At 43.7% G+C, this 16192-nt stretch overlaps 1 protein-coding gene across 4 annotated transcripts in view; it reads right to left on the minus strand.

Moving 5' to 3' along the window:
- Positions 1 to 16192, minus strand: part of LOC134218367 (serine-rich adhesin for platelets) — a 428012-nt gene that overhangs the window by 225634 nt on the left and 186186 nt on the right. For 2 of the 4 annotated variants that reach the window (XM_062697307.1, XM_062697308.1), the window contains exon 5: positions 6569 to 7681. In XM_062697307.1, the coding sequence (XP_062553291.1) occupies positions 6569 to 7681 (1113 nt within the window). Of the gene's footprint in view, positions 1 to 5687; positions 6513 to 6568; positions 7682 to 16192 lie in introns of those variants that run through there. The other 2 variants (XM_062697310.1, XM_062697309.1) reach the window with 1 other exon arrangement.

Genomic DNA, 16192 nt, shown 5'->3' on the forward strand with positions numbered 1-16192 from the left:
GTAAAGCGTACCATTGGTACTTCGCGTACCTGAAGGAATAAAATAGACCCCATCTCGCGGTCCTTAGCCTCTTACCCAGCTACTCCTATCCCTACCTCCCCGTGGTGCTGGCCGGGATACTAGCAACCTTAGGGAAGATCGGGTAACCAACCCCGGTGGGAACTATGGTCGTATGCTGACAGGGAAGGGGGGTTTGCTCCTCTCCGGAGGTGCAAATCTTATTGAGGGTTTGTTCTCCATGTCAGGATCGGCTCACAACAGCGTCTGTTCTCCATGTTAGGGGCGGCTGATCATCGTCCGAGTGCCTGCGAGGGACTCTAAGTTAAACTGTGCACCATGGTTCACCGGGAATAAGGAGGAATGGTCCTCCGGAAATTTAGGGGGTTTGGTGTCAGGCCCTGCAAGGCAGCAAAAAAAAAACTCACGCAACGAACAATCAACAAGAGAGTACGGACCGGAACCATCGGCGAAGACCACCGCGTCGAAAGGGACAAGCGATTGGAAACTCGGTTCGTGGAACTGCAAATCTCTCAACTTCATCGGGAGCACACGCATACTCACCGATGTGCTCAAGGACCGTGGATTCGGCATCGTAGCGCTGCAGGAGGCTTGTTGGAAGGGATCAATGGTGCGAACGTTTAGAGGTAATCATACCATCTACCAGAGCTGCGGCAGCACACACGAGCTGGGAACAGCTTTCATAGTGATGGGCGACATGCAAAGGCGCGTGATCGGGTGGTGGCCGATCAACGAGAGAATGTGCAGGTTGAAGATCAAGGGCCGGTTCTTCAACTTTAGCATAATCAACGTCCATAGCCCACACTCCGGAAGCACTGATGATGATAAGGACGCATTCTACGCGCAGCTGGAACGTGAGTACGACAGCTGCCCAAGCCAAGACGTGAAAATCATCATAGGAGATTTGAACGCTCAGGTTGGCCAAGAGGAGGAGTTTAGTTCAGCGCTCACCGACTGACAAACGAAAACGGCCTACGACTAATTGATTTCGCCGCCTCCAAGAATAAGGCCATTCGCAGCACCTACTTCCAACACAGCCTTCTGTATCGGTACACCTGGAGATCACCACTGCAGATAGAATCACAAATTGACCACGTTCTGATTGGTCTGATTGATGGACGACACTTCTCCGACATTATCGACGTCAGGACAAATCGTGGCGCTAACATCGGCTCTGACCACTATCTGGTGATGGTTAAACTGCGCCCAAAACTATCCGTCATCAGCAATGTTCGGTACCGATGACCGCCGCGGTACGACCTAGAGCGACTGAAGCAACCTGATGTCGCCACTGCATACGCGCAGCATCTCGAGGCAGCGTTGCCGGAAAAGGGTGAGCTCCATGGGGCCCCTCTTGAGGACTGCTGAAATACAGTTAAAGCAGCCATTAACGACGCAGCGGAGAACAACGTCGGGAACGTGGGACGAAGTCGACGGAACGATTGGTTTGACGAAGAGTGCAGACAGATTCTGGCGGAGAAGGACGCAGCGCGGGCGGTCGCGTTGCAGAAAGGTACCCGGCAGAACGTGGAACGTTGTAGACGGAAGCGGAGACAGCAGACCCGCTTTTTCAGGAGAAGAAACGCTTCCTGGAAGAAGCGGAGTGCGAGGAGATGGAACAGCTGTACCGTTCTCAAGAAACACGCAAGTTCTACCAGAAGCTCAACGCATCCCGCAAAGGCTTCGTGCCGCGAGCCGAAATGTGCCGGGATAAGGATGGGAGCATCTTGACGGACGAACGTGTGGTGATCGAAAGGTGGAAACAGCACTTCGAGGAACATTTGAATGGCGCTGAGAGTACAGGCAGTGAAAATCAAGGCAGCGGAGGAAATGACTACGTCAGTTTAGCGGACGATGGAAACCAACCAGCCCCCACCTTGAGGGAAGTTAAGGATGTCATCCAACAGCTAAAGACCAATAAAGCAGCTGGTAAGGATGGTATCGGAGCTGAGCTCATCAAGATGGGCCCGGAAAAGCTAGCCACTTGCCTGCACAAATTGATAGTCAGAATCTGGGAAACTAAACAGCTACCGGAGGAGGGGAAGGAAGGGGTTATATGCCCCATCTACAAGAAAGGCGACAAGCTGGAGTGTGAGAACTTTCGAGCGATCACCATCCTTAATGCCGCCTACAAAGTGATATCCCAGATTATCTTCCGTCGTCTGTCACCATTACTGAATGAGTTCGTGGGAAGTTATCAAGCCGGCTTCGTTGACGGCCGCTCGACAACGGACCAGATCTTTACTGCACGGCAAATCCTTCAAAAATGCCGCGAATACCAGGTCCCAACGAATCATCTGTTCGTTGATTTCAAGGCGGCATACGACAGTATAGACCGCGTAGAGCTATGGAAAATTATGGACGAGAACAGCTTCCCTGGGAAGCTTACCAGACTGATCAAAGCAACGGTGGATGGTGTGCAAAACTGTGTGAAGATTTCGGGCGAACACTCCAGTTCGTTCGAATCGCGCCCGGGACTAAGACAAGGTGATGGACTTTCGTGCCTGTTGTTCAACATTGCGCTTGAAGGTGTCATGCGGAGAGCCGGGTGTAACAGCCGGGGTACGATTTTCAACAGATCCAGTCAATGTATTTGTTTCGCGGATGACATGGACATTGTCGGCCGGACATTTGCAAAGGTGGCAGAACTGTACACCCACCTGAAACGAGAAGCAACAAAAGTTGGACTGGTGGTGAATGCGTCAAAGACAAAGTACATGCTTGTGGGCGGAACCAAGCGCGACAAGGCCCGCCTGGGAAGTAGTGTTACGATAGACGGGGATACCCTCGAGGTGGTCGAGGAATTCGTCTACCTCGGATCCTTGCTAACGGCTGACAACAACGTTAGTCGTAAAGTACAAAGGCGCAGCATCTGTGGAAGTCGGGCCTACTACGGGTTCCAGAAGAAACTGCGGTCGAAAAAAAATTCCCCACCGCACCAAATGTGTCATGTACAAGACGCTTATAAGACCGGTTGTCCTCTACGGACATGAAACATGGACAATGCTCGAGGAGGACTTGCAAGCACTCGGAGTATTCGAGAGACGGGTGCTTAGGACCATCTTTGGCGGTGTGCAAGAAGACGGTGTGTGGCGGCGAAGAATGAACCATGAGCTCGCTCAGCTTTACGGCGAACCCAGTATCCAGAAGGTAGCTAAAGCTGGAAGGGTACGATGGGCAGGGCATGTTGCAAGAATGCCGGACAGCAACCCTGCAAAGATGGTGTTCGCTTCCGATCCGGCAGGTACGAGACGACGTGGAGCGCAGTGAGCGAGATGGGCAGACCAGGTGCAAAACGACCTGAAGAGCATGGGGCGTATTCGAGGATGGAGTGTATTGTGGCGTCAAATTGTTGATTCAGTGTTATCTGTTTAGATGTAGACTAAATAAATGAATGCATGTTTTCTCGTGTTTTCGTGAAGTATGCAGAACCGTTGCACTATCATACGAAACATGTGGTGCTTCGTGCGGACGGGTGATAAGTTAACAGGTGCGCGTTTGGTCGTAGATTAGCACGCCGGTTCGATAGGAAAGAACATGAGTAGAATATTTTAAATGCGCATAATTATATCCCTTCTTAGAGATCGCATCACTGATCGAAATGAATCCAGGTAAATTATCCTCTGTAACTGAACCAATCTCCTATCCCAACCCAATCGTAGGGAAGCAGAGGTATACTCGGTCTTTAGTAACAACAAGAGTCGGACTAACAATCCTTCCCTTCCTATATGACCTTAAGGACTTGTCCGGCGCCATTATTGACTGAATATATTTAAGCTTCCAAGGCGTGTATGTACATTGAGAATGAGTAGCTAATCCCAATCTGTACAATTTCCGAGTTCTCGTCAATCACGGAGTAGCAACTACGAATTGTACGGTCATAATGCTCAGGCTCGTGCTCAATATTATCCTTCTCTTTAATATATTTAGTCTCTTTGAAATCTCAAAGTCCTATTATTAATAGCTGAAGGGGTTGTAATAGTCCAGCATTGTTCATATAAGTTTTGGAGTTTTCTCGATATTTCATCTATGTTGCTATTGTTAATTCGATTTTATATGGAGAAGGTTTATAGGTGTGATTCAATAGTTTTGCGGTAATGCACGATTGCTGAACTTTAATTCAAATTTTAGTTTAACGCTAAACACAGTTGTTGAACAAGATTAAGTTTGAGAAAAAGGATGCGTCTAGCAGTCTTAGATCCAAATTTTTTTCAAATTCCTAAAATAGTAGAGTTTTCCATGGGGTTTTCGGTCAAAATTTCAAAGAATTTCCCTGGAAATTCAAGTTTTTCTTGGAAATTCAAACAGGATTCCAGCAAGCGGGCTTGGTAGTCATATGGCTACTGCTTCTGGGATCCCAGGTCCGTTCCATTCTCCTACTTTGTATCTTTCTCTTTATTTCTCATGTTCTAGCAATCGCTAGAACTGGAAATGGACTTCCATACCGTTTCCATTACTATTCCTATACCTTCAACTTGAGTATTCTAACAGTAATCTGCTAGAATTGGAAATGAACTATAGATCATTATCGTTTCCTACATCCAATTAGAAATTCCATCAGTTACCTTCTCCTATCTATCACATTGGCAGCTCGTTAACCAAGACGGACCTCTGCCTCTCCAACCTAACCCAAAAATTCCAACAAATTCCGCATGAACTCGTGGCAAGTGCAGAGGTATATATTCGGCTTGCAGTGGGCGAGTGATTGCATCATAATTTCCTCCCCTTCCCTACCCTACATTGACTTGCATTATGACGTGGCAGGCGCCAGTATGACCTAACAAATGAGATCACCAATACTTGTACATTGAAGATGTGTGCAAGTCCCAAGCAAACATCTGTTGGTTCCCTGTGGAAGAACAGCTGATCTGGTCATAATGGAGTAGCAGCTACGAGCAGTCAATCAAGTTCAAGCTCAAGCTCAAGAAATTCAAACGGGATTCCAGTAGAACTTAAAACAAATCATTAGAAATTTTTCAAAATCATCTCAAAACAATTTCCTGAAAAGCAAAACAAAGTTTTTTTTGTGAAATTTGGAAAAATTTCCAAAAAAACTAGATAAACTAGAACTTTTACTTCTTTTTCAATGGCTCTACATTTCAATTGGAACCTAGCCCGCTTTAAATGTAAATATTTAATTAGCAATTCCTCAGTAATCAATTTAAAGTTCGCCGAATACTAGGGTGTCCCAAACATATTCGAAAAGTCATGATGTTCAAGCCTTATATGAAAGATAATCGCATCTGGAGCATTTCTTTGGAACAATCCAAAATTCTAAAACATAGTTTAGAGGTTCCGACAGAGGAATTTTTGATAAAAGCTGTTGTAGAATTTGAATTGTCCAGGGAGTCGAGGCAATCCTATGCCTTTGCTAGCAAGGCCAACTTGAGATCAAAGCAGCTTATTATCAAGCAATCAGAATCTTTAAAGCACCAACTTCAGTCTATTTAACTTGGAATCAAATTTTCTGGAAGCTTCGATAATTATTGACTAAAATGCTTGCCTATCTAAAATAGCGGCAGCGTGAAACGAATATAAAATAAAAAGATTATGGGTACATAACTTGAACATGTTTTCCAACCACAAATATTATATCACGTTGGTTATCCTCAATGAAAAAAAAATAAAAAACAACCTTCACAACTCACTCTCGCTAACCCAGATCATACCTTCCTATCCAGGAGCGTCGTCACCTTCTTGAAAATTCGATTCATTCTTCTCTCCATACACTTTTGACAGGTTTCAAATGTTTTCACCATTCAAGTATCGATCTATCGAGCGATTGTTGTTGTTCCCGTGGCTATAATCTGCCACACGCCTACACTTGTTTTGCCCGACCCGTTCACCATATGCCACAATGATAATTTCCAAATTTACGCGAATAATAAAGAAAATTTGAATACATAGGAACGCCTCCGCAGTTCACTTGACCAGATCCCTGGTTCTTGGACAACGGTGCGGCGTCGTCGTCGCCGCCGTCGCAAATAGACTAATGATAATAATCAACACACAGGCCCCACTGTTGTTTCCTTGGCAGCAGATCCCACACCACGGTCATCATCTGGGACACTTTACCGGTCGGTTACAGCGGGTATTAGAACCGACAGAATGATGCTAATTGGCACTGGAAGAATCGCAGCACACCGGCATATAAATAACACTCGGCCGCACGATCACCAGCCGTGAAATACGGGACATGCGATCTTCCAACCGTAGTCATCACACTCTGGGAGTATAAATAAACACACGTATCTATTCTCTCCTGCTTGGAGCCAATCGAACGAAAATATACGTTTTCACGGAAGCAGCTTAACCTGGATCGGGAATTTCAAAATATTGGCACGGTTCCCTCTTTCAGGAGAAATGCACTTTCTTCATACATTAGTTTCAATTTTCCCCCACCAACGAGATCTATCACCGCGCCACGCTTAATCGACCGTAAATCGAGATTTATATCAAAACAAGTCCCCGTAACGCAGGACACACGAGATCAAAGGAACATTTGTATACAACTTGGATTATGTTCTAAAACAGGGACAAAACTACGTACTTGCTGTACGACTATTGTCGCCCGCGGTTGCGTGCAAACTGCGCTGTCCATCGGGTTGGGTGTAACATTTATAGGGCCGCTGGCCAGTGCGCCTGCTCCAACGACTTCGACCGAGCGCACCTGCCCCGATGAACCGCCACTGCTCGACGACGCATGCGTTCTTCCCTCGGAGGCAGACGACGACGATTGAGTTCCGCCGGACGAAGAAGACGACGTAGTCAGCAGACCGTCATCGCCACAGCAGGACGTTTCGGCGAAGTAGTCCACCCGAAGATCCGGCAGTCCACCGCTCATTTTCGTGCGCCCTTTCGACGAGGTGTCGTACTTTGATGGCATCATGTCGAACTTGGTTGCTATCTGGTCGAACTTGGACAGCCGCTGCGGCGAAATGGCCTGTGAGGCTTTCTTCTTCGGTGAGAACGCATCGATTCGATCTTTCTTGCCCCGCTTGGAAGGAGATTTCTCCAGGACATCTCGCTCCTGTTGCGTCAGATAGGTATACTGCTGGAAGATCGAGTATTGGCCGCTGAAAATCTCCGACTCCATCATTGCTTTGGAGGGAGATTCGCAGTAGTCGTCGCGATCGTGATCGTAAGGATACTCTTCCTCGACGGCGAAGCATTCGCGCTGGATTCGGTCGTAGTCGATGGCTTCGCGGTCGAACGGAAACATTGTCATGTTAGGATCGCTGTGGTTCTGCGCTTTGTTTCCACTTACAACCGGCGCCGAATTCAGAGCTTTTCCACTTTGGTGTTGATGTTGATGTTGTTGCTGTTGCATGTACCGATCCTTGCGGGACTTGTATGGGCTGATCCGTTTGCTCGGAGTGACTGTCATTTCCACCATTTTGGGACGGTTCTCCTTATTTCCATCCCTACCGGGTGATCGTTCCCGCGGGTAGTCGGAAGGCGAAACTTTCGTCGGCAATCGGCGGATCGGGTTGGGCGAATCGTCAAAATTGAACATCGGTTCGTGGGTGGAGGTTTTCGATGATGATGATGGCACGCGGACACTTTTCGGTGTGTTGGGTGGGTCGAATGGGAAACGGGTTGACGAGGCAACTGGGGCAGTGCGGGGTTTGGGGGAGGTTTTCGGCGAGAGGTCCTCCAGTTCCTGTAATGAAAATTATGAGACAAGAAATGAATTACTACCGGGACATTTATTGCAAATGGTTCGTAATTTATTGGAAAAGCATAATCTGGTTATCCTGTAAGAATAATGAGCTGATTGGTAAGGCAAAAGTTTTTTTTATTATCATGTGAGGTGGCACTCAACGGGCTGAACCGATACGCTTTGCTTTAATAGGTACAGCTTTACGTAAGCTTGTGACCACAGAAAAAATACGATAATACATTACTAACTATAGTATGATGTTGCACTTTGCGTTCATTTGCGGACGTTGTATGTGCTGGAAAAAAGCTTTTCCATCCACATTCAGTTGAGTGGTAATCGAGTAAGCACAAAAACATAAAACATGTAGTTACCTACTTCGCTTACCGCTAAGGATAATGTCATTTATTTTTAATTACAGCTATGGAGGAGATTAGAATTATTTTGCAATGCGCTTAGCTTTCATTTTAATTTATGACCCAATGTATGGTGTTACAGCAAGTCGTTCATGGAATTGCCAGCCTTTCAATAGAGATTCCTCGGGATTGGCTCTAATCAAAATTTGAGACTAATAAAATTAGATTTAGAAGATTATAGAAGAATGTATTAGAAAACTCAATATCCAAATTTGTCAAATGTCAAATTATAATGAAATTGACGCATGTAGCTAAAATAAATTCATGTTAATCCAACGTTCTCAGTGTTCTATATATGAACCAGTATTTCTATTAAAATAAATTGTTATAGTGGACACAGCAAACGTCAAAAGGGGTGATTCAAATTTTATAGCATGGCCTGCGCTAAAAGCTGGATATAGAAAAGGATCTCAATAGAGACCTGAACTTTTAATTTTGTGGTTATTTCACTTCGGAAATAATTAACTATGTAGCCCTAGACCTGGCAAGTAAATACTTAATACAGGATTTTTTTTATAGGATTTTATTATCTACGCATGCTTGAACAAAATCAAAAAACGACAAATGAGAAAATGGCATTTGAAATTGAACACTAATTTTCATTTCTGGCGTATAACCATAATGCAATATAAGATTATACATCACCGAACCATTCAGAAGACTTAATTTAATTGAAATCATTCTTATTTTACACTCACAAATAGAATTTGCGACAACGATCATGAAAATAGTTTGGCGGGACAGTTCTGCCGAGAAATAGAGCACTTGTTTTATGGTTTCTAGGCATATCAGCCACGTTAAATGCATGATTTCGTGAATGACTACTGCGATTGACTTATGTCTCCACATGCTTTATCTATGGAGCCTGAACCTTCCACGTGGTTGAAGTGATTTTGTCGCTTAGAATGAGTATTGTACAAATTGCCCCCATTAAACCAGTGCAACAGGCTAAGATTGCAAGATCTAAACAGAAAATGCTATTTCAATGTATGTTGCTCCATAAAATAACAGAATTCGCCATAATGATGAATTTAATCACCGCGAGACAATTATGCGCAGAAATTAAGCAATGGGACAAATAGACTTTATGTAGTTTTCAATGTTTTTCCGAACAAAGTTCGAAATCTGTTAGAGTTTTCTAAAAGTATACATCAAAATAGACTGCTCTATGGTGAAAAGTCAAAATGAGCATGAGCATGAGCATGAGCATTATGACCGTACATTTCGTAGTTGCTACTCCGTGATTGACTGGAACTTGTGAAATTGCACAGAGAACCATGTGAATGGAGCATGGGATATGCTATCCATTCTCAATGTACACGTTTCAGAAGCTCACGTATTTAAAGCCAATAACGGCGCCGGCCACGTCCTTACGGTCATATAGGAAAGGAAGGATTGTTAGTTCGACTCTTGTTGCTACTAGAGACCGAGAACACCTCTGCATCTCCACGATTGTCACGGGATGTGGTATTGTGTTAGTTGCATAGGATATTTTATCTGGATTCACTTTGGTAAGTGATGCGATCTAAGGGAAGGGAATATATGAAATACAAATAAAAACGCGAACCGTACAGATCAAAACAAAATATATCGGATCACGCGTCAGTTTTGCTTGCTATTCGAAATACGATCAATCGTAAAATCAACACAGAACTATTTCGCCACGACCAAAACACATACCACCACGCACTGTACATACTTGCTCAAATCACAAGAGAAAACACACACTGAACTGATTAGCTTTATTACCGACCGCGCAATGTAGAACAAAATATTTCGGCGGATCGCGCGATCGTTCTGCTGTCCGAAGCATGAGAAAACACACAATCTCTATGGTGAAAAGTCAAAATCTGGGAGGGAGCTCTCGATACTACACATCAAATAAATAAATACTGTAGTCGAACAACAAGTAAATTTTCAACAAGAAAACACAATCATCGGAGGCGCCAACCATAATGACTAAATTTGGTTTTGCGTGTTATTGTTGATAAATTGCCTTACAAAATTTTCTTGACGAGAGTTTTGTTCTCGGCTCGCACTGACATGTCGTGACAGCTAGATTTCGGCTCGGCTTGACACACACATTTTTTGAATCTGTTTCTCCCTCCCAGGTCAAAATCCACAAAAACTAACATGGGACAACTATGCGTAGAAGGGCAGTTTAGAGATTGCACATAAATGTTGAGGCAAGCAAATTTGTAACGGTCAAATTAGCATAGCTTTTCTTGAAATAAACCGATTTCAATAGAACCGGAACCATGGGACGCAGAAATTCTTCTACACACAACCAAGTTCTGTAACTATTTTTGAAATTATTTTGGCATATATAAATTGTATTGTATTAGTTTAAAACAGTATCTATATAAAAAAACATGCAACAAACATGCACATGCATGCATACAAATGCATTTTTTGTTCTTCTCCAGGTGGTTATTTGTGACGAGATCTTTTATCATGTTTTAAGCTTGCTTAAAAAAATAGAACCAATTTGATGACCAATGCTGGCTGCAGATCAAGAAAACGTCAAGAATACACAAAGATATGGGCACTCCATATGAATGGACCCACAATTTGGTCATACACCCTGAGCTGATGCCATTTTCACAAGACATCCGGAACATTGCGGACCGATAGCTTGTGCAAGCCAGAGGTGTACGCTTCGCGTCATCGCGAATTCTTTTCCCGTGTTCGGTAGTTCGAAAGCGATAGTGGTGTTGTGCGTTTAACCTACCTACTGCGGACGGATTCAAGTTTGATGCTCCAGAAGAAGTAAGAAAGCAGAAACTTTCTAAGCTTGCCAAAAAATACATGATTTGGCAAGCGATCTGCTCATGAGGCAAAATGAATCCACCGTTTGTGACTACCGGGACTGTAAACGAGAAGATCTACTAAGCGTCAGCTTTATCTGTTGAATTAATACGAGGGCCGTGCGATTTTCTGACCGTATCAAAATTCGTGTCACTATTGAAATGTTGTTCAGGAGTGGTACAAAGTCGACGGGGTTACTTTCGTGAAAGGTCGGAAGTGCGGAATGACACCTCACATTAGTTATTATGTGAAGTGAGAAGTTGGAAGTAATTATTGAGTAAAGAGATGTCAAAAGCGATATGTGGGAATTGAAAAGTGAATAATGAAAAGTGAGATGCAAGAAGTAAGAAGTGAGAAGTGAGTAGTTAAAAGTGAATATTATGAAGTGAGAAAGGAGAAGTGCGAAATACGAAGTGAGAACTGAGAACTGAAATTAAGAACTAATTACTGAAAAATTAAAACTGAGAACTGAGAATTGAGAAATAAGAAATAAGAAATGAGAAGATAGAGATGAGTAGTGAGAACTGAGAACTGAGAACTGAGAACAAAGAGCTGAGAACTGAGAACTGTAATCAAGAACTGAAAAATAAGAACCGAGAACTAAAACTGAACTGAACTGAAAACTGAGAACAAACAAATGAGAAACAAGAAGTTGAATTGAGCGTGTATGTATATGTGTATCTATATACATTTGGGCATTCTACATCTCGACAATCTCCCTATCCCGATATCTCTCTATTTCGATGTGTTCTGATCATATTTTGTTTAGGATTCACTCTCCTTATGTCGATATGTTCAAATTTTTAGGCTACTAGACCTTTGGAAAATAACAAGCAAATGAACAACAAAAAGCGAAATTTGTTGTGTTGTCGTTTCTCTTACACAGGAAAAAAATAATGAGAGCTAATAAGCGCGTAAAAAATAAAGACACGAAAAATTACAATTTTTGGGGGTTAAAGGATCATTTCCAACAAGTTCGCCCTAAATGTATGCAATTTCTGTAGCAGTATGTCAGTCTCTATAACATACATCATATAAAAAATGGCATAATGCATCAGAAATAGCATACATTCAGGCGGTAATATCCTTTAAATTTACGCTTTTGTTTGCATTCCCTTTATGTGCATTACTTTTCGTGTAAAGTTCAACATATTTTGCTATCCCAACTCTCGTGTAGGGGAAGGGGGGACAATATGCCCTAGCTAAGCAAACACTGCTCTATTGTCTTATTTGTAATGCTATTCATGGGTATTTTTACATTATGCATCAGTTAAACAAGATGGCTAGTTGATGCCATTCAAAAATTGTCAAAAATCTCAATCATATTGATAATATTCACATTTCAAAAAAGTGGTGATATTTTGTTGCCGGAAAACTCATGAGGCAAAACGCCTTTCAGCTGGCGGCTCCTAGGGAACAAAGTACCACGCGTCGGTGAATCAGCATTCTAGTATGGATAGTCCGTGGAGACGCAAGTACTTTGTAGGTTATTGCCACTAGGGCGTTTTGCCTCGCTAAAATGTTAGATGTTTCTTCAAAATGTGGAAAATTTCGGTTTTTCCGACCTTCCCATGAACTATTTTGAAACTTTCTTCGCCTATCCTACATAATTTTAGATCTAGTTTTGTTACGGACATATTAATGACGATAAATGTGAGGGAAACCACAAAAGGCGTTTTGCATCGGGAGGGCGTTTTGGGGCCTCTTCCCTTATTTCAGTATTCAGTGCGACGAGAGAAGCTAGCGCGCGCATAAAATAACTGAGTGAGCGTGTCTCAATGTACGTCTCATGAGACTTATCTCATGCTCTAGGAATACATAGCTAGCGTTACTTGGGCGACGATATTATTGCGCAGATTCCGCCTCATTAGATTCCTGCGCGAAAATTATTTGCGTGAATATTTTCCCCGTGTCAGACACACAAATGAATTAACACTGTTTGCTGTTTATCCGAGTAAACAAAAACACGTGTGTCCGATGAATAACAACAACAAAAAACAATTACGAAGATAGCCTGAATGTATTGGTGTGTACGATAAAAATTCAAAGCAAAACGAAGTTGCGCCAGAGTCTAAAAAATTATGCAATGGGCAATATTTAATGAAAATTTTCCGCCCGAGCTATTTTACGCACCTCCGCTGTTGTTTGCAAAGGTTTGCCATGGCAAGATGTCTCAATGCGACTCACCAAAGTTATTGTGAGGAACACAAGCTTCGTGAGACTCGCGTGCGCTAAATTTTATGTGCGCGTAGCAATCGTTGCTCAATCTCATCTTTTTTTGTACACGGGCAACGAGCTTTTTTGGAAATTGTAACCATTTCAATTTTCCTTCCATTCCTCGATCTCCCTCTATCTCGATGGTTCCATCAATATCGAATAGTGAAGAGGCGACTGTATTTCTCATTTCCCATTTCTAGGATTTCAGTTATCATTTTCTAGTTCTAAGTTCTCATTTCTTAGTTCTCAGTTCTTAGTGCTCAGTTCTCAGTTGTCACTTCTCACTTCTTAGTGCTCAGTTCCCAATTCTCCAATTTTAATGTTTCAACTCTTAGTTTTCAGCTCTTAGTTCTCAGTATTCATTTCTCAGTTCTCACTTCTCAGTTCTCACTTCCCACTTCTCACTTATGAATTATCACTTCGTACTTCTCACTTAGCACTACTCATTTATTAATTCTCACTTCTCACTTCTGATTTCCCAATTCTCACTTCCTAATTGTCTTTTCGCCCTTTTAAGTGCTCATCACTCACTTCTCATTTCTCATTCTCACATCTCACTTCTCACCTCTGACTTCTCTTTCGTCAATAATCACTTTTGACTTCTCACTTCTTATTTCTTATGTGAAGTCTCATTCCTCACTTCGCAATTATCACTATTTCATCATTATTTTTGTTAGCTATTCGGCCAACGGCATTGAGCCAAACGACCCGTTCAACCGAACGGCATTCGGCCAAATAGCCTGAAATCCCGTCAACTCACCGGAATTGAGGCGTGGAACACTGGGAAGCAGGCACTACAGAAGCATCCCAAGTAGGCCAGGTCATTCCACGTCGAGCAACCGTGCGAGACGGTCGTTTTCTCCACGGACAGTCGGTTTTTCCTCGGGTTTTCCTGGACAGTCAGGTTTTTGCTGTAGGTTTTTTCAACCGAATAATCGAAGTGGTATTTCAGTGGAAGTTCAGTAAGGTATTTCCGTCAATTACGCAAACAAGTTATTGCGTTATAGTGCATATTTCATTGCCCCACGCCGTCAGTTCCACGTGGTGAGCGGCGATCGCCCAGTGCAAAGCTAACGTTTGTTTGTTTGAACCATCATCTCCGATCGAGCGTCCCAACCAACACAGTCGTCGGCGTCTCGCCTCCCCGCGGCGTCCAACAGTCCAGCTGCAGTGCTGGGCGAGTGACCGTCCGTCCAGTCCAGTGCGAGCCGCAACAACCGGTGTTGGTGTGGTGGTGAGATAAGTATAGAAAGTTTCTTTTGTCGTTTTCTCCTCCCCTCAATCTTGTCGATTAGTTAAACCAGTTATTTTATTCTCTCGTCTTTCCCCTGTGTTTCAAATCATTATTTTTGTGTTAGTTTTTTCTCTAATTTTCTAATAGTAATAAGCGTCAATTTTAAATAGTGTGTGCCTCGCTCCCGCGGGTCACTTCGTGTCCGCAATGAGCGATGGCGAGGATGGCGGGGGTAAATTGTACTCCCAGTCTGATACTATGTTGCATTCTGGTCTCCCGGAAAAAAAGAGAGTAGACACTAGCAACGCTGTTTCCCCTACGATTCCCCGCCACAAGGCCTACCCTCCTAACTCTAGTGGGCCATACGTTGTTTTTTCCGATCCAAAGGCAAACGATTGAATATCAGTCAGATCAGTAAAGATCTGGAAAAGCGATTCTCGTCAGTCACAACCATTGACATGGTTGGGCCTAGTAAGCTGCGCGTCACTTGTTCTGATTGCAAACAGGCCAACGAGATTGCCACCTTTGAGCTCTTCACTCTAGAATATAAGGTTTATCTTCCATCAGCAGTGTGTGAGATCGGGGAGTGATCACAGAGGAGCATGACTTGCGATGATTTGAAACAAGGTTGCGGCCGTTTCAAAAATGCTTCTCTGCCTCCTGTTAAGATACTGGACTGCAAACAAATGTATTCAGTGTCACAGGAGGGGGAGAATCGAGTTTATTCGCCTTCAGACTCCTTCTGTGTGACCTTCTCCGGGTCCGCACTGCCTGATTATGTGGTGATTGGAAAACTTCGTCTACCTGTTCGGCTGTATGTACCGAAGGTGATGAATTGTGTTAATTGCAAGCAGCTGGGCCACACCGCTTAGTACTGCTGCAATAAACCCCGCTGTGCATCGTGCGGAGAGAAGCATGTGGATGGCGCGTGCAAGACGGCGCCGAAATGTGTTTATTGCAACGAAGGCCCTCCGCATGCTCTCGAAGCTTGCCCGACGTACATACAGCGGCGAATTCACCAGAAACGGTCTCTTCAGCAGCGGTCCCGACGAAGCTACGCCGAGATGCTGAGGAAGGCCGTTTCACCGGTTGTTTCTGACACCATCTACTCGTCCCTTCCTCTGGACGATCAAGGCAGCTCTGACTCTGAAGTTGGAAATGGGGTTCCCTTTGTTTTCAAAGGCTCAACGAGAAAAAGAGTAAAACAGAGCCAGCGACCCTCGAAAAAGCCTAGAAAACAGCCTCAAAGTGAGTCCCATTCCAACATGGTCAAATCGCAAGCGACAGGAAATGCTCAGAAACGTTTAACTTTTGTGGGTTCACATCAGGATGAACGAGAGTTTCCTCCGCTTCCGGGAACATCAAAAATCCCTGATGTCCCAAGTTTTCCACATTTTCCGCCAGAAATAGAGCATAGAGAGCGAACGGGACAACAGCCGAGCGCTCCAATGTTCACGCTTTCTGGCATCGTGGAGCTCATCCTCAACTTCTTTAATGCTTCCGACCCCGTGAAGAACATGGTCAAAGCCGTTCTTCCTATTCTGACTCCTCTCCTGAAGCAGCTGGCTTCAAAAATGCCCCTTTTCGAGTCATTCGTATCCTTCGATGGCTAATTTAGTCAATAAGGGTTACATGATTTCGATTCTACAGTGGAGCTGCAGAAGTATTCTTCCAAAATTAGATATTTTAAAATTTTTAGTTAACAAATTACAATGCGACGTTTTCGCTTTGTGTGAAACTTGGCTAACACCCGATGTGAACCTTCATTTTCCTGATTTCAACATAATCCGCCACGATCGGGCAAATAGATATGGAGGGGTGTTGTTAGGGATCAAAAAC

This window comes from Armigeres subalbatus, chromosome 2 (assembly GCF_024139115.2).
Source record: "Armigeres subalbatus isolate Guangzhou_Male chromosome 2, GZ_Asu_2, whole genome shotgun sequence".
In the NCBI taxonomy this organism is placed as follows: domain Eukaryota; kingdom Metazoa; phylum Arthropoda; class Insecta; order Diptera; family Culicidae; genus Armigeres; species Armigeres subalbatus.